The 18844-nt window shown below is 37.8% G+C and overlaps 1 protein-coding gene across 1 annotated transcript in view; it reads right to left on the bottom strand.

The window, feature by feature from the left end:
* Positions 1 to 9594: 9594 nt before the first annotated feature.
* LOC136877371 (dr1-associated corepressor) overlaps positions 9595 to 18844 on the bottom strand; it is an 88179-nt gene continuing 78929 nt past the window's right edge. Inside the window, exon 5 of the mRNA XM_067151350.2 lies at positions 9595 to 17194. Coding sequence (XP_067007451.2) covers positions 16840 to 17194 — 355 coding nt within the window. The 3' untranslated portion in view covers positions 9595 to 16839. The remainder of the gene's footprint in view (positions 17195 to 18844) is intronic.

The raw sequence follows: 18844 nt of genomic DNA, 5'->3' as shown, positions 1-18844 counted from the left end.
AGTTATGGAAACTATAATAGCATCTGTTGCCTGCTGCTATTCTGGCCTTAATCTCTACTGGTACCACATTATCTTCTGTGACTATTCCTCCCAAATACTTGTACTGATTTACTCTTTCAAACCCTTCAAACTGCTCTGACCCTCTCCCCCTGGTTTTATTTCTGGTGTTGATCATATATTTTGTTTTCTCCTTACTTATGACCAAGCCCAGTGTAACTGCTTCTCTTTCCAGAACCGTGTAGTTCTCTAGCAGGTACTTTCTATTCCTCCCAAGCATGGCTATATCATCTGCAAATGCCATACTCTAGAACATTCTGTTGAATATAGTGCCATCTAATTTGTCTGGCAGTTTGCGCATGATCCCATCCAGTACCAGATTAAAAAGTGTCGGTGATACAGAATCTCCTTGTTTTAGTCCTTGATCAATTGGAAAATTATTGGTATATCTGCCATTTGCTTTTTTTTGCAACTGGTGTTGCTTAGAGTCATTTTCACGAGTCTCACTAACTTTGGTGGTATTCCCAACTCCTGTAACACCAACACCTTAACAAGCCCCCTTCTATTAACACTGTCATAGGCTGCCTTGAAGTCCACATAAAGTTGGGGAACCGTTACGTTGTACTTGTAACACTTCTCCATTATTATTCTGAGGGTGAACATCTGGTCCGTTGTTGCTCTTTCCTCCCTAAACCCACACTGGTATTCTCCTATAGTGGCTTCTGCATATGGTCGTAGTCTCTTGTTCAATATCCCAGCAAAAACTTTGTATGCTGCATTAAGCAACGCTATTCCTCTATGATTATTACACTTTGTCCTATCACCCTTTTTATATATTGGTACAAGAATGGCTGTGTTCCAGTGTGTTGGCATTACCTTGCTTCTCCAAATATTCTTTATCAATCTATGCATTTCCTTTAATAACTCTATACCAGCATACTTGAATATTTCACATGGTATCTTATCTTCTCCCACAGCTCTATTATTTCTCATCTCCTTTGCAGCTTCAGTTACCTCTTCCAATGTTGGTTCTTTTTCTTCTTCATAGCTGTCCTGTTGTTCTTCATGTTCCTCATCTTCCCACTCCTGGGTTTCAACCGATTGCAGTAATTCTTTGAAATACTCTTCCTACCTTCCAATAATTCTCATTTCATCACCGATCATCTTTCCTTCTTTGTCCCTGCATATTGTTGTACGGGGCTGCCATCCCTGTTTTATCTCCTTTATACCTATATAAACATTCTTCTTACACCCTTTTCGTTTCTACATTCAATGTCTTTCAGTCTGTTTTTCTCAAATTCTCTTTTCTTCCTTCAACACATAGTTTTTACTTTCCTTCTCTTTTTCTTCATAGTTCTGTCTGGTGGTCCGTGTATCCTTTTGAAGCATCTTCTTCCTTGCACTACTTCGTTCTTCTATAGTCTACTCACATTCCTCATCATACCACTCCTTTCGCTTTTCTCTGTTTTCCTGAACCAGCTTTGAGTCCATTGTTTGCCGTATTGCTTTTTCCATTTTTTTCCCAATGTATCTCTAGGCTTTCCTCCTCCTCAACAGTTATCGCTCTTATTGCTTCTTTCATTCCTCTCTTTCCTTTTCATCGGTGCTGATTCTAGTTACATTATACTTTTTATCCCTTTCTACTTGGTTACGTCGCCATAAGACCTATCTGTGTCGGTGCGACGTAAAGCATCTAGCAAAAAAAAAAATCTACTTGGTTATATATGGTTGTTGATATCCTCTGTCTGAACTTAACCAACACCATATAGTGGTCTGAATGAGCATCTGCTCCTTTCATTACCCTAACATACCTTATATCTGTGCCATGCCTTCTTTGAATAAACACATGATCTATCTGATAGACTGTGGTTCCATCCAGTGATGACCAAGTTCCTTTATGTATATCCTTATGTGGGAAAATAGTGCTACTTATGGTGAGATTTTTGCTTACCGCAAAATCAACCAGCCTTGTTCCGTTGTCATTGCATTCTTTGTATAAACTATACTTTCCCACGTTTGGCCGATACACGGTTTCCCTTCCAACCTTAGCATTCATATCTCCTAGTATCACTTTCACATAATTTTCAGCAATTGTATCATATGTGTGTTCCAGCCGTTCATAAAAGGAATCTTTAACCTCGTCAGTCGTTTCTTCTGTTGGAGCATGAGCACAGATCAATGTCACATTGAAAAATTTCATTTTAACTCTCAATGTGCATATCCTGCCAGTAATTGGTTCAAAGTTCAATATCGCCGCCTTATATGCTCTGTGTACACGGAAACCTGTTCCAAAATTAGCTGTCCCACTATTACTACCAAACACTGTGTAGTCCCCTGAATCAATCGTGCATGTTTCCTTCCACCTAATCTCCTGCAAAGCTGCTATTCTATCTGGTACTTCCTCAGTTGATCTTTCACATTCCTGGAAGCTCCTGTTCTATTTAAACCCAGTACATTCCATGTAGCCATTCTTACATTAGTCCGTGACCACTGTTTGGTCGTCATCATTGAGACTGTCCGGTTTTTACATGTGCTCGACATTTTCGTGACTACTTACTTTTTACATGGCTGAGAAGTCACCCCTGCGCACAACCAACAGGGGGTCTGCCCCTTCACAGCCTGTTGGGTGGCTGCCTTTTCTGTCGGGGATGTTCCCTTAGCCTTTGAGGACCCCTCCTCTTCCTACAAGGCAGTACGTTGCTACTGTTAACCTCAGTTGCCAGGTGCTCCTTCTGCCAGTTACACTGTACCAATAAATTTTATTTCCGCCTTTACTGCCGTTGAGGTCTTTACCGTAACCCTGGTTAGGGCCCCTTACATGGTACTATCGCCCGGGGCAGGCGACCCAAGGTTTCTTAAAGAGGTGTTACTCCTCTGAGTTCAACTTATACTAGAAAATAATTCCTTTTGTATTATGTCACACTATCAGGCACCTTCTTTTGTCACTGCTTGAGGTGATCTTCCGACAGGGGGCGTCTTTGATAACTCCCAAGGCAAATCAGTAGGAAAAATCTAATGAAGACCAGAACAACTCCTGCTTGGAGTCAGCTTATACAGATGGTATGTATTACACATGGATGTGCACTGAGTGGCCAAAAGTCATGGGACGACACTGAATGTGATGTTACTAACGATTTGCTACTACGCAAGCCGTCAAAATGGCAGCAGTACGGCGAGGCATCGACTCTACAAGGTGTTGGTATCGTTCTGGAGGGATCTGGACCCACGCATCTTGCACTGCTACCCACAATTGGTCTTGTGTAGTTGGTGTGGGGTTCATGGAACGTACACCAGCATCGACAGCATCCCAATGCTCGATTGGATTAAGATCGGGGGGATATGGAAGGCCCATCCATGGTCGTAACTTCACTGGAGTGCTTCTCCAACCACCTGCATTCCACCATAGAGCAGTGATATGGCGCACTGTCCTGTTGAAACATGGCATCTCCACAAGGGTACTCTAGGGCTAGAAAGCGATGCAGACGGTCTGAAAGAATGTCCACATAATGTGCACCTGTCAGTGCTCCCAGCAGCTGGACAATGGGGCCTAATTGCGACCATGAGAATGCAGCTCAGACCAGAACTGAGCCACCTCCTGCTTGGACACAACCTTGTTGACACATAGGATCCATAGCTTCACGGGGCATACGTTACACTCTCACGCGTCCATCAGCTCGATACAACTGGAACCGGGATTCATCGGACCTTACCACACGCTGCCACTATTCTGTAGTGCACTGCCAATTGTTGCGAGCCCATGCACGTTGTTGAGCTCTGTGCCGAGGTGTCAGCAAAGGGACACGAGTTGGTCGTCAGCTGATGAATCCTATGCGGTGTAGTTGCCTCCTTACAGTTCTGGTAGAAATGGGTTCCTGATTCCCCAACATTCAACTGGGCAGTGATACAACAGCCTGTTGAGCGCCCAGTATGGTTCTGCGGAGGCGACATGATGTCCATTCGTTAAACACCTGTGGTCTTACTGTGCAGTAACATTCTCTCTGCGATATTGAAGATCCACCCTTAACACTGTTGACCTCAGAAACCTGAATTCGCGTGTAATCTCCGCAATGTTACGACCCATGTGCCGATGATCATCCCACGTTGAAAGTCGGTTAACTCGCAACGTGTTGCCATCTTCATGACACTGGTGTCTGTGACAGACTGCTCCGCTACGCCGCAGCTAGCTGCAACGCCCAGGGCTCATACACAGCACATTTTCCAATGGGACACCCCTTGCTGTGACTTGGCCACCCAGTGTATTTAGAGGAAACAAGAGTAACTGCCGAAACCATTTTTCATTCTTCCTGCTACTCTGGAGGCAGCCATATTTTGGTCAAATGTGACCACATCTCCTTTATGATTACCAGGTGTAGGCATACATCTTTTCCAGTTTCACTGAGAGATGGTGCCAGCGAACAGTACGCAGTGTATGAATTTGATACATATGTCAGTTTGTTTGTCTGACATTAACCTACTAACACACACAAGTTGAGTCCGCTAAATAGTGTTGTATCGTTCAGTGATCATGTCGACGTTTGTCTCTGAAAAGAACATTTGTAGCAAAGAACACGTGAGACATGATTTCGATAATTTAAACGTGGCGATTTCAATTTGATAGACTGGATGATGACCCAACTCAAACTCCACAGCAATTGACACACACATTCAATGTGTCACAAGAAACAATCAGCAGACGTTTACGAGCAATGGGGAAGATCAATAAACTCAGTAAATGGGTCCCACATGATTTGAATGAACAACAAATGGAAAATAGCAAAGTCACTTGTGAAATGATGCTTCAACGCCACACTTGTTTCAGCTGAACTGAATTCAAGAAGATTTTTCAAGTGCTAGTATTTTTAGTGTTTCACCTGGTCTTTTGAGAAGTATATTCTTCAAATTGGAAGAAAACTGAGAACTTACACAAGACGTGTGATTGTCTCGATTTTTACTTGTCTTGCACTAAATATCAACACCACGCACTTGCTTCTTGAATTTTATCTATAATTCATGGCTTGCCTTAATTTTATTGATTTTGACTGACGGTTGTCCCTAGCAAGACCAAAACTAGTTTCATCAAATATATATAACTTTTTTAAGGTTACAATAAATAGTATTGAATATGGTAGGTGGAAACCTTTAGCTTTCGTGTCACATTATAGAGAATGTTATTTCACGCAGTAACTGCTTAAACTTACATTTGTAGTTACTGAGAAGTCACACAGATCGCAGCACAGGAGAATCAGTCTTGAGAGCATTGCCCATCACTCTTGATGAAAGAATTTGAGCAAACTCGGGCATTTTAGATTACGCGTTCCACTTGTGCATAATGGGGGTTGTATATGCAGCAAGGCACATCTTGCCCCATCTCAAATTCAAATAATGCACGCCTCTAGTATCCAGGTAGATGTACCTCCTGTCTACAGTTACAAATTATACAGGGTTATTCAGCTAAAATGACCACCTCAAATAAGAAGATGTACAATATTATAGGGAAGGATCCACCTTTCAATACTCCGTAGTAAAAAGTAGTTACAACCTGTTTATTGGGACCGGTTTCAACACATTTCAAGTGTCATCATCAGCCAATTAGCGAAGATCTTAAAACAACTAATATATTGAACACAGGCAAAATATTAACATTGTATCATATTGTAGCAATTCAGTTAATGTTCAAAACACAATAATCACAGTCAAGAGAGTAAACAGAACATCACTATCTTGCGCCGAAAACAAATATATTTGAAGTTCATAAGCAGATCAAGTATGCACTTATGTAAAGTCGTTGCTAGGCAGGTCTTGTAGGCATTTGTTTCTCTGGCCGAAGAGTAAAAGGTGACGTGAATGAAGTCTTAGGAAAACAGTGTAGGATTTAATTTAGTCAAAATCAAAGTGGATATATAGGTGGATATATAGGTTTTTTCCTAAAACTTCATTCACGTCACCTTTTACTCTTCGGCCAGAGAAACAAATGCCTACAAGACCTGCCTAGCAACGACTTTACATAAGTGCATACTTGATCTGCTTATGAACTTCAAATATATTTGTTTTCGGCGCAAGATAGTGATGTTCTGTTTACTCTCTTGACTGTGATTATTGTGTTTTGAACATTAACTGAATTGCTACAATATGATACAATGTTAATATTTTGCCTGTGTTCAATATATTAAGTTGTTTTAAGATCTTCGCTAATTGGCTGATGATGACACTTGAAATGTGTTGAAACCGGTCCCAATAAACAGGTTGTAACTACTTTTTACTACGGAGTATTGAAAGGTGGATCCTTCCCTATAATATTGTACATCTTCTTATTTCTCTATTCAGTACGGAACAATCATGAAGTTTTTAACTTTAAATGATAACACCTCAAATAAGTCGTGAACAGTTTAAAGATAATGTTATGTTGTTTTCACTTACGTTAATGGTCTCATGGGGTTCGTAGTTGAACATTTTCCCAGGCTTTAGACAAAATTTACCGGTTCTCACGTTTCCATATGAGAATATTTTTTCACGCAATAACTGCTTAGGGTATACTATCAAGCTTACATTCGTAGTTACTGGGACATCACACACATAGCAACATAAGAGAATTGGTCTCAACATTCTCGCAAGAGTTTCAAGATCTCTGACGTCATTCTCGAGAGTCTCGAACAAAAGCATTGCCCATCACTACTTGTAGGTTTATGTGTATTCTTCACGGTTAAAATGTTACTTGTTACACAAAGTATATATATGTTCCGTCCATATTTTCTGTTGGGTCATATGCAATCAAGTGCCCCAGCAATCCGAGGGGTGGATATATGTTTTGAGGTGCGCAGTTGGTTTAACCCCCAAACTGTGCCATGGGGTCTTTTAAGATATTAATGTGAACAAGCTTGCTCTTGTAACAGGAAGCAGTTTCATTTCAATTGTTGGTATTCCTTGCAATTTTGTTATAAAAGCATATAGTGGTTAAAAATGTGCGAAAGGAGACCAAAATGAGAAAGGAGTAGGCTGAAGGAGAGACCCACAGACATATCCTTGGAAATTACAAAAAGAAGATTGTATTTCTTCCACTGAACAACAAATACACAAAAATGCCCTTACACAAAAATGATTTATCCAGTTGGATAATGAGTTACTCCAACTAGACAAAATAAAAGTAGGCAAATACATTAATACATTTTTACAGGTTATATAAACAAAGAGAGAAAATGGGCACATAATCAGACTAACTATTCTATCCTAACATTCTTCTAACAATCCTGAGCTAGAATAGCCATGCGAATACAGTAAATTATTGTACTTTTTAGTATTGATGATCTTGATTATCTAAACTGATTTTCCTGAGCATATGTTGTTTAAAAAACAACATATATTTCTGACACAGGGTGAATCTAAATTTTTGGTTTGTCTATAAGACATAACACACTGTTCAAAATCTACATGATCTGAAATTTTGACCTTAAGAGGATTCCGAAGTTGTAAAGAAAGTAAGATGTAAGTTTATCTCTAGCACCTACACTGTAGTAATTACAGGGAATCTTTAATATGACATGACAACTGAGCCCGAACTTGTAGAGATTCTGGTTGGTATAGGTGAGCCCAATTACCATCTTTCTCACTGATTTCGTGATAATCTAGGACAATGGTTTCCTTTACTTTTTTAACCTTGGCATAATTAGTTTAGCATCACCAGGTGAGGTTGTCCTCTGCATTAGGAAAATACTTAAACAAAAGAGCAAAGAAAATTTACACAGTAGCAGATTAAAGCCCTTCATATGAAGTAATACCTTTGTATCTACAGGATCATACTAGACAACAGATTGCAAGGAAATATCACAGCACATCCAAGGAATTAATTTCATTATACTGTCCAATCCTTATTTGTTAACTGTGTTTGTTAAAGGTACAATACAAATGTTGAAATTAAGAACATTTAAAGATCAAGTGCTAAGAACTATTGTACAGGTATGATACTGAGAATGTTATGACTTTAAAGATGAGGCAGTCTGCAGGGGTGGTGAACCTATATGATTCACATAAATACCTAAAAGACCAAGAAACATCACATAGAATATTTGTAAGGGTGACACACAGTACAGCATGATAATAGTATTTTGAGTACTCCTGTTCTGTTAAGCCATTCGCCTCGGATGACAAGGCAGGCCTGCAGCGGGCACAATACATGGGCGTCAACTCAGATGATGGGTCTTACCCACCGAGCACAGGCTTTTGTGTGGGTACTCCTGCAAGTACCTCTGATGTTTAACGTTCTACGAATAGCTAAGGAATGTGGCCGTTCTATCCTCATGTTTGTTTTTGCCTGTAATGTCTAATGTTATTGTTTGTTTACTTTAAAATTTAGAATTAGCAGCATTAGTTTGCATGCCTTTCAGATCACTTGCAGTAGCGAAAATAACTGCATTCAGTCTACTTTAAAGTAGTGGATCAGAAGTAAGTGAAAGTGTTAATAAAGAGTGTGAGCATGATAATAGTAATTTGAGTAAGGTTGATGGTTTATCGTCCTTGCGAGAAAGGATGAATCTGTCTGAATAGTAGTAGGGGAAAATTGGTGAATTGTTCAATTATTCACAGGAATCTATGAAGCATATCAAATGTTTCAGAATAAGTATCAGAACTGTCCTCCATCAAAGCTGTGAGTAATTTTAGATCACATGGACCCGCTCTTTTTAGTACTTATAGGTGAAGCAAATGATTATGCTACGAAACAGTCTAATGTCAAAAACCTTGGAGTCAATTACAGTATAACAAAGATAAAATGCCTCTTCATACTTGGAAAGTTTTGGGTGGTTTTAATATCAAATCCCCATCATTACTGGTGAGTATGAATCATCTGCATGGTAAAAAAAAGTGTGTGGTGATCTATGATAAGTTTTGTTTGCTGCAGTGCAGGGCAGAGCTTTCAACTTGTGGGTCATGTCATTAAAATCTGGTTCCTCAGTAAACTCAGCAGCCTTTTAAATATGAGGCAAATGGGTTCAGGTGCCTGAATTGGGTTTCCAAGAGTGTCTAACTCACAAGATTCATTAGTAACGTAGTCGAACTTGACTTATTGCATCAGTTTTCAGTTCAGACAAAATATTTTCTTGAGTATACTACAGTAAAAACTTCTTTTCTGCATTTCACAGTTACATGTTTTTTATGCTTACTCGATTTTTCTCTGAGGTCCCAACTAAATTCTTATTTTTCCCATGTTAACTTATTTTGGATATATTGTTTACACTTATGCAATCATATTTTAACTCACTGGAGATACAGAAAATTATTTATACTTTTAATATTAATTTTGATTCGTACTGCACACATTGTAAAAACATATGTTAGAATGAAAATAATTGCTACAGATTACTTTTTCTGGTAACTACCCCTTGAAACAGTGTGGGTGAGGTCATAGCTTGTCCGAACAGCATCTTAGAAGATATCTGTGAAATCTGTTCACTGCTCAGTAAGCCATTATCACTGGTATCATTCACAAGCTCAGATGATGACAAGAATGTCGTTACTAAGGAACCAATGGTCATCAGCTAAATTGTTGAAGGCATGCATCATGACAACACGAGTGGCAGGGAAAGAAAAGTGTTATAATCACCAACAACAAATACATCGATTCAAGGCAGAAAACACAAATGTATTGAAGGTAGATCTTTGCAGTGGTTTCAGCACCACAGAGCAGAAAACATCCATATTAGAGAGCCAATGCTCAAAGAAAAGCAACTGAACTAGCAACCAGGCTTAGTATAGGAGATCTTCATGTCACGTTGGGCTGGTTACATAAAAATTCAGATTTCAAATACGAGTAGTAGAGACAACACAGAGAATTTTAATTTGAAGGGTAAGGGTTAATACTATACACAACTGGAAAGGAAGCTGTTTGAGAAAACTGACATCCCAGTGTGTTCCCTAAGACATTTAATGCCGATGAGACAGGTTGTTTCTTAACCCTCGAAGTGCTATCGTCACGCAGTGAGACGATTCGTAAGAATTTAATTTCGCAGCGAGAATATTCCTAAAATTGATTGTTATACCGATTTTAGGAGTTATATCGATTTTACTGCGAGATGATAGCACTTCAGCTGGGATCCGAATCGTCTCGTAGTGAGACAATAGTACTTCGAGGGTTAAATTTAATGTTTGACCGAAAAATGCCATTCACAAGTGAGAACTGTCGTGGAGGGAAGTAAGGATCGTTTGACATTGTTGTTATGCATAAACAGTGACAGAACAGAAAAGCTGCCTCCTTCAACAATAGGAAAATTGCAATGCTTCCTATGAAATACACAAGTAACCAAGAACTTATGGATCGTGACGAAGGTGCTTGAAGGCAGGTTGAGAGTTGACGCAAAAATGGGTGTGAAAGGTAGGAAGATCTTCCTGTTAGTGGAAAGACATACAACACACCCTCCCAATACATTATACCTCAGAAATATGACTATAGAATTTTTCTCTGCAAATGGCACAAGTGAAGTTTTACTATCACAAGATGTTGGTGCAACACATCATCTGTTGCATAGATATAGGAAAGAAGGATGGAATGAAGATCTTCCATCTACAGGTTAGATCTTTTGCTTTTCTCTCTCTCTCTCACACTAGTAATCGATAAATTGATAGCTAAACATATATCAGATGTTTACAATTTATAAATTTCATTGTGATGGCCCGTACCGACTCTAATTCAACTTTGTTTTAGAGGTAGTTTCCGCCTTTCAATACTTTCAAATCAAAGTTGTATCAATGCTTTCACACAATATAATTTTGTCTCTTTCTTTTCCTTTCGACATTAGCAACTGTAGTTCCAAAACACTCGAATCTCTTCAATAAGGGATGCATTTCATCACAGCTTTGTAGCAACGAGTGTTGCTATTAACCATACACAACTGTTTTCATACAGCAGGATTTGGCGATTGTGAAAACTCGGGTAATGAAGATGTTCTTGGTGGTGACAAAGAATTGAACAGTTTGGGAGGACAGGCATTGGTTGATGAATACATAGACGGTGACAAGAACATCAGTACTAAAGAACACATGACCATAATTATTGGAGGCATTCAGCAAGAGTTGGGAGGAGAATAATAATAATAATAATAATAATAATAATAATAATAATAATAATAATAATAATAATAATAAATCCTTTGTTTTAATGAGGCTGTTGGTACCCTATAAACCACAAAATTTTTTGTAATGCATCATAATGTGCAAGATGAAGCAAAGAGTTAATGCAATTTGAGGGCGTAGTTTATGCTGTAGCAGAAGACTTGTTTTTTGACATAGAGCTGGGAGTCATCCACAAATTTGGGTAATGAAATAGTGTCATGTAACAAAATGTATGACGAAGTGCAACCTAACAACTGTGCAGGCTGTGCTGTTAAGGATGGATAGATGGCCAGGCACTGTTACCTAGCAACCGTGCAAATTATGACTTATGTTTGGCAGTCATCTGAAATTAGCAACCGTTCATGGATGGCCATGACAGAGAGACATATAAGATATATTTATCACCATTTGACTTGCCCATAGGAAAATTAGATACCTTTTTTCTGTGTAGTTTAATACAGAATTTTGTACAGTGTATTCTGCAATGTGTGTCTGGCTACCAAAATTCATACATAATTTTCAATGCAATACATTAATGTTTTTTCCTTTTTCTGTGCACTGTAGACACACTTTCAGTTACATGTTTTCACATCTATACTTCCTCTTTTGTTCAGGCCCCTGAAAAATGTATAAACAAAGCTTTACTGTATTATCATTAGATTTGTGATTCTAAAAGTTTCTAAGTTAATAACTGTGCGAAGACTTGATACAGATATCTGTAGAAATTTGATAGATAAAAACCAATAAATGTTATAGTACTGGTAGCATATTATATTCACAGATTTTTTGTTAGCAATGAATAAGAAATTCATGAACTTAACTCTTTCCGCTCGCGTGTCGATAACAGGTCGACAGCCACTGTTCAGTGCTAACACTCGTGTTATGCGTCGCATAACTTCTCTGTGGAGTACATTACGACTTCTATTTGTTATTCGAGTGCTGCTATCTTCTGGACTCTGTGAGAACGAATTTCAGACAGCTTCTTTTAGAATGTTAAGACAATATTACTCTGTTTCTTGGTGATGCATATGCTCAATGGAAAGCGATCGTAGGAAAATGGCGGTGCCCGGCTTGACGGGGGATGAAATATTGGTGAAAATTTTGGCTGAATTTACGGATAGTGACCATGAAAGTGATGAACTTTTTGAGGAAAGTGATGTTTCAGAAAGTGATCTGAGTGATAATAATAATGACAGTGATGCGTGTAATGTTGGGGGAGGTGATAATGTGTTGCGGCGACCCGGACCTCACCGGCATGTACAAAATTCTAATACTGCTTGGAGATCATGGACTACAGGTGATGTAGGCCTGCCTAAATTCCCTTGTAGGTCACTAAGAGGATTTGTAAGCCATGGCAATAGGCCTGTTACAGAATTACAGTACTGGCAATTATTTTTACGGACCAGCTACTAACCTCCATTACAAATGAGACTAACAAATACGCAAAACTAAACATTCAGCGAAACACTCCACTTCAGAAGTGGTCTATATGGTGTTCATGGAAAGAAGTCACAGTAGAAGGACTGCAAGGTTTGCAGCAATAGGAAAGTTGAGTTGGGGAAGCGAGAAACGGTTCACTTCTGCAAAAAACTGAGAAGCAACCAGGACTTCACCCAGGACTGTGCTTCAAAAAGTATCACACCCTCCAGAAATTCCGATGAAAATGTGGGGAAGAAACCTACCTGTGTTTATATCTTTGAGTACAATATTTTTGATTTTGAACCTGTACAAAGTTTTGTAAATATGTAAATAAGTGTTTCATAATACATCTTTCAGTATAATAATTACAAATTGGGAGACATTATGGCTAGGAAAATATTTGAGGGCAAAGGGTTAATACAAAGAATCCTCCATATATCTTTATCATTCAATATTGTCTAACAGTGTAAACTGTTGCACACTTCTTCAAGCTTATCACCATTACAAAGTACTGTAACATTCATCAGCTTACAATTGGACACAAATACTGCTCTGCAAGATAATTTAAGTTCTACCTCCAACCAGTTTCTATTTTCATATCTCTATAGGCCAAAAACATTCACAGGTATTCTCTCTTTGCTTCGTAACTGTGCATTTCCAATATAGTTTATCACAGAAGATAAGAGTAGTAAACATTTTGGCATGCTCACCACTATAAAAAGCAGCCCTATAGCCAATATGATTGAAAACTTGCTGTACATTGCACGTACATTTTTGGATTGTAAACAAAAGTATAACAGTTGTGTACTGGAACATTGTTTGTACAATTTTAGCAAGTAATTCAACTTTCCCTTATAACCTGGAAGAAATTTTTCAGCCAATTTTGCCCTTTCTTGTATTTACTTCTGCAGAATAAGGTTTATTTGTATGAAAATACATTGACTTTCCAATTTAACAACTAACTAAAAGAATGGTGAATAAATGCACAAAGCACAAATTGCTCTTGGAAGTTGCTACTTTACTCTTGTAGAATCAGAAAATAGCATTATACACCTTACACAATAAGACACTTTATGAACTGAATTTTAAGTTTAGCAAATAACAGTCAAGATCACTTAAGTAGCTTTTCGAGAAAAATAACACACATACTATAAGAGGTTGTGTTTACAATAAAAAACGTATCAAAGATAATCCACATAGTACATGTCCGTATTCACAAACGTACACAAACATAGGAAGAACACTACCATGTTTATTTACTTTTCTTCCATGACACTTTCTTAAGAAGAGAAATGCAATCACTGAAATAGTTGTGTTTTACTAATCTTGTAAAACAATACCTAGCTTCACAAAACAGCAGCACAACAGCAAAGGTAAAATAAATCACAAGTGAGGAGGTCTTTAACAATAACAAATACACATACAAAATTTCAGTCTAGGAAGTAGCATATACAACAGAACCTCGATTAACCCTCAATTAACCAATCACTGAATTGTTCTGATGGTCTTTTAATATGTCCAATAATCGCAGTTAAAGATCCTATGTAACTGTCAGAATATAACAGAGTGTTGTGTCTCTTATAAAGAGTCCAAGAAGAGACCCTGGGCAAGGCTACAATTGCCATTTACATCTGAGTGGAAGCCTTATTGGCTGCTGTTGAGACCAGCCTGCTAAACGATATAATTCATTCGTGAACGTTCTGAAAGTGAATTATAAGGTTGCATGAATGACTACATTGGATGTATTTTCGACCTTAAACTTGGCACTTTCTGGGAAGAAGAGGAAGAGAAACAACAACCTGACCATTAACAGCATGTCGCATACAAATGGATATTAGGTCGACTGCCAGCCAAGATGGGGTGGGGGTTGGAGTGTTAATTGAATAATGAGTTTCTATTTTGCCACGGCTGCCCTACTACATCATTCTTCATCCCCAATTCTCACACAATGATCCTATATAGGCCTAACTTTTGTTTCTTTTTTTTTGCTGAAACAAAGGAAATAATAATCAAAACCACGAACTAGTACTAGGAGATTTTAAAAATGCTCGTAATAAAGTTCAGAAGAAAGTTATTACAGCTTTAAAAGAACATAAAAACACAGAACGTTTTGGACAGACTGTCCCTTCCTTCCGCCCCCTTTATTAAGAAGGATAAATGAGGTTCTTTTTTTTATGAACAAAATTACAAGTACAATGCTGAATTGGAAAACATGAGAGATACATACCTTAATCACATAAAAGTAGGTAATGGAAAGGAACAACAAGTGCAATTCAAGTCATACATATATATATTACTTTAATCACATAAAATATAACCCAAAATATGAAATTGTTTTTTTCCCCCTTGAAATATGCATTACTTGGATATACTCATTTGCATTGAACGACCTGCATAAGCAGAAACGTATCAGGAAGAAGAAGAAGACTCATTTGCATGCACATGTCTCCCTGTCCTTTCAGGCACATAAAGCATTACCACTGGTTATTTACAAGATGATTAGAATGTAATATTTAACTTCTGAAAACCAATTTCAACAGAAAAGGAATGATTATGTGAATTTGGAAAACTTGTCACATTTAGTTTAAATGTAGTTCACATGCTCACAAATACTGACCTTTGTCAAAACAGCCTTATACCTACTGTATCATACATTATCAAATTGTCACAAATAATGATCCCATATAATACCATTTCTCTTTTTAGCTGAAACAAAGCAAATAATCATCAAAACCACTAACTAGTACTACATAAAAGGAGATAACTCTACTGCAGCTGCTGATTGGTCAATAGGATTTTTGCAAAGACAAGCATACCGAGCATGGTATTTTCTTATTATATTCTAGAACATTTCTTAGTCAAAGAGTTACAAAGAGTTATGGTACAACTTCTCCTTTCCTACTTTATGGCAGAGTGAGAAAAAGAAAAGTATATGCTTTTGTTCTGATACCTCATCAATTTCCTATTATATCAACTTGTACTTCATTTACATGGTACCTAACAGTTATGTTACACTGTTTTAAGCAAGTCAATGCTCTAAGAATATCTAATTAAAAAAACAACCAAAAAACACTTTAGTGTAGAGCAATATACACAGACGCAAAGAACCAAAGAGGGGTTTTGACATGCAAGATCACTGTTTAGACGCTACAGCATTCTTGCTCAATGGAAGTCTAATGCAAACTATACATTTTAAAGTTTTCAGTTACCTGATTATTGCCATTTGAACTACAATTTCTTCTTCCTGGACGCACCACACTAGGTTGTTACTGTCAAAGGGTAAAGAAAGGTCCACCTATTCAATACCATTAGCTTGTATATTGTCTTATAAAACTGTGACTAGTTTCGGTCCCATATATATTGGGTCATCTTCAGCCACGCTCCAACTGGAAGACATATGCACACATATAACCAATATAATTTAAACTGGTATGTTACAATTTACAGTCTTAATTTACAACATTGATGAAGTCTGAACAACATATCCAAACTTGAAGCTAAATGACACATCAAAACTGCTGTGATTGATGCCAAACTATTTCGTCCCTTCTACAGCAGCCAAATGTTCTTGAGTTGATCTGGGAGTTGGTATCCTTATCTGTGTAGACGAACAACTTTATTTATAATTTATGTTTGTTCAACAGTAATATGGGTAATGATTTTTTATGTAGCTTTTAGGGAAACATTTGTAATTTGAATAGGTATTCCTTTTTATCAGATGTAGTGAGCACTGGTGTTGGTATCCGTACCAGGTGAATACAACTTATGAAGAACATAGGGACATTCACTTCAAACAAATTAAACAATAGATCATTACATCTGATGAAAAGGAATACCTATTCAAATTACAAATGTTCCCCTTAAAGCCACATAAAAATCATTACCCATATTACAATCGAACAAACATAAATTATAAATCAAGTTGCTCGTCTACACAGATAAGGATATCAACTCCCAGATCAACTCAAGAACATTTGCCTGCTGTAGGAGCGACAAAATAGTTCGGCATCAAGCAGTTTTGTGTCATTCAGTTTCAAGTTTGGATATGTTGTTCGGATTTCATCAATGTTTTAAATTAAGACTGTAAATTGTAACATACCAGAGTGTTTAAATTATTATAGGTTATATGTGTGCATATGTCTTCCAATTGGAGCGTGGCTGAAGACGAACCAACATATATGGGGTTGAAACTAGTCCCAGTTTTATAAGACAATATACAAGCTAATGGTATTGAATAGGTGGACCCTTCTCTACCCTTTGATAGTTATCAATTGTCAATACGGACCATAATGAAACGCATAACTTATGAATTCATAACTTATAACACTAGGTTGTATCATAATCTTCATCTATGTCATAACTGGTGTTTATCTGAGGATATTGTGTGGCAAAGGGTGTCATATTCTGCATGGCACTGCTGAGCTGATTGTTCTCTGGTGGTAGTGCACATGCCACTGCACCTTCATGAGCTTCATCACTTTCTTTGTAGAAGTTGGCATGGATTCGAGTTGAATTTGCAGCCAATGACAGCAAAGAAGTGGGTCTTGTATCTTCAGGGGGTACAGCCATGACAGTGGCAGGTACAGGGACAGGGACAGGGACAGGGACAGGGACAGGAACAGGAACAGGGGCTACAGCTGGAGTTCGAGACGTTCCTTCTGAGTGGCGACGTAAACTTGGACTGAAAACATAAAATAGAAGTTATTTACTATAAAAAAGTGAGAGCACATTATGAACATTAGAACACAATGATTAGCTTTAACCAAAGGATGTCCAATTTAAATAGATAAATGTCTTAGTTGGTGTAGCTAAGGCCATGGAACCTTCTCTTACATTAAATCAATACCTTGTAAGCTGACTTACGAATCATATTTAAACTGCCTAGAAGAACAGGTGAAAGCATGCAAACTAGACCTCGGATTTTAGGCAAAAACCTATTTTGTTCTTTAAGGGATAACTTAAAATGAAGTTGTATTTACATGTTTCATGTATTTATAAGGTTAGAAACGGTGGTTCTATAGTGCCTAAAAATGCCTAAATTGGCATTAGAACCTGTTTTGCCTATATTCCTATATTTTATCCCTAAATTGATTAAAAACGCTTTTAATTTAATCGGAGAAACTTAAATATTTGCCGACTCTTTATCAGTATCTTGAATAGTATTTTCTTGATATTCTTTTCAGACAAAATGTGAAGATGTAAACCACCGTTCCCCAGCAGCCCTTAAGAACCTCCCGCTGTGAATACTCCCTTTGTCCCTTAGTCTGTGTGTCACGAGGTGGGGGACAGTGTCCACTGACCTGCTGGAAACGAAACTCTTCATTCCATTCTGTGAGAAACCTTCAGTGCGTCTGTTTGCTCAATGATTATGCCGAAAGTGGCAGCTTCCAAGACATCCTTAATTAAACAGTGGTTGCAGGAGTTTCCCCATTTCACGTCAGATGTTAAAATTATATTCTGCGACGTTTGCAGCAAAGAGGTAAGTGAAATTTGTTTTATATTTCACTCTGAAGTACGTACTTTGGTGTGAGAGTCGTACTTAATATGTATGCGTTCTATCTCTCTGTTGTATTATGTTTTATACATTTTATACATCAATTCAACATACATACACTAAACAAAGTATAACAGTAAATATGAATTTGGGATTGCAGCGCATCCCGATCCCTTGATTTTTTGTTTATAGAATCGTTAAAAACTGGCCATGTTTGTGTGGTACTGTAAGGTCTATTCATTTCAGAGAAAGGCAAATTTTCAAGCAGGTTTTAGAAGAGGAATAATAGTACAAACGTATTGAAAAATGAAAATATCATGCTGCCATAGGGAACCTAAAAATACGAGGTGGAAATTGTAAAAAAATTAGATGTGCACTTTTATCAATTGTAGGAAGTGTATGACAGATTATACACATTGTAAATATATACAGCAATAGTTTTTTTAAATAAGCATACAGTAAATGTAGGGAGGAAAAAAACACGGAATTCAGCCATCAGTACCAGTAGCAACAAAAATGTTGGCCAACATAATCTAACCGAACATAACAAAACAGGAAAAGAAATTAACTAAATTCACCCCTACTGTGTTCGGCTCCTTGGTTGAATGGTCAGCATAGTCGCCTTCGATTCAGAGGGCCCTGGGTTCGATTCCTGGCCGGATCAGAGATTTAAACCTTAAATGGTAATTTCCTCTGGTTCGGGGACTGTGTATTTGTACTGTCTGAAACATTCCTGAAACTTGCACACAATACTATCTTCTACCAAAGAAGCACGCAGTTTCCTGTACACGGCAGATGCCACCCACCCTCGTTGAAGGGTCTGTCTTACAAAGGCTG

This window comes from Anabrus simplex, chromosome 7 (assembly GCF_040414725.1).
Source record: "Anabrus simplex isolate iqAnaSimp1 chromosome 7, ASM4041472v1, whole genome shotgun sequence".
Taxonomy (NCBI): domain Eukaryota; kingdom Metazoa; phylum Arthropoda; class Insecta; order Orthoptera; family Tettigoniidae; genus Anabrus; species Anabrus simplex.
This window is presented reverse-complemented; position numbering and strand designations above follow the sequence as displayed.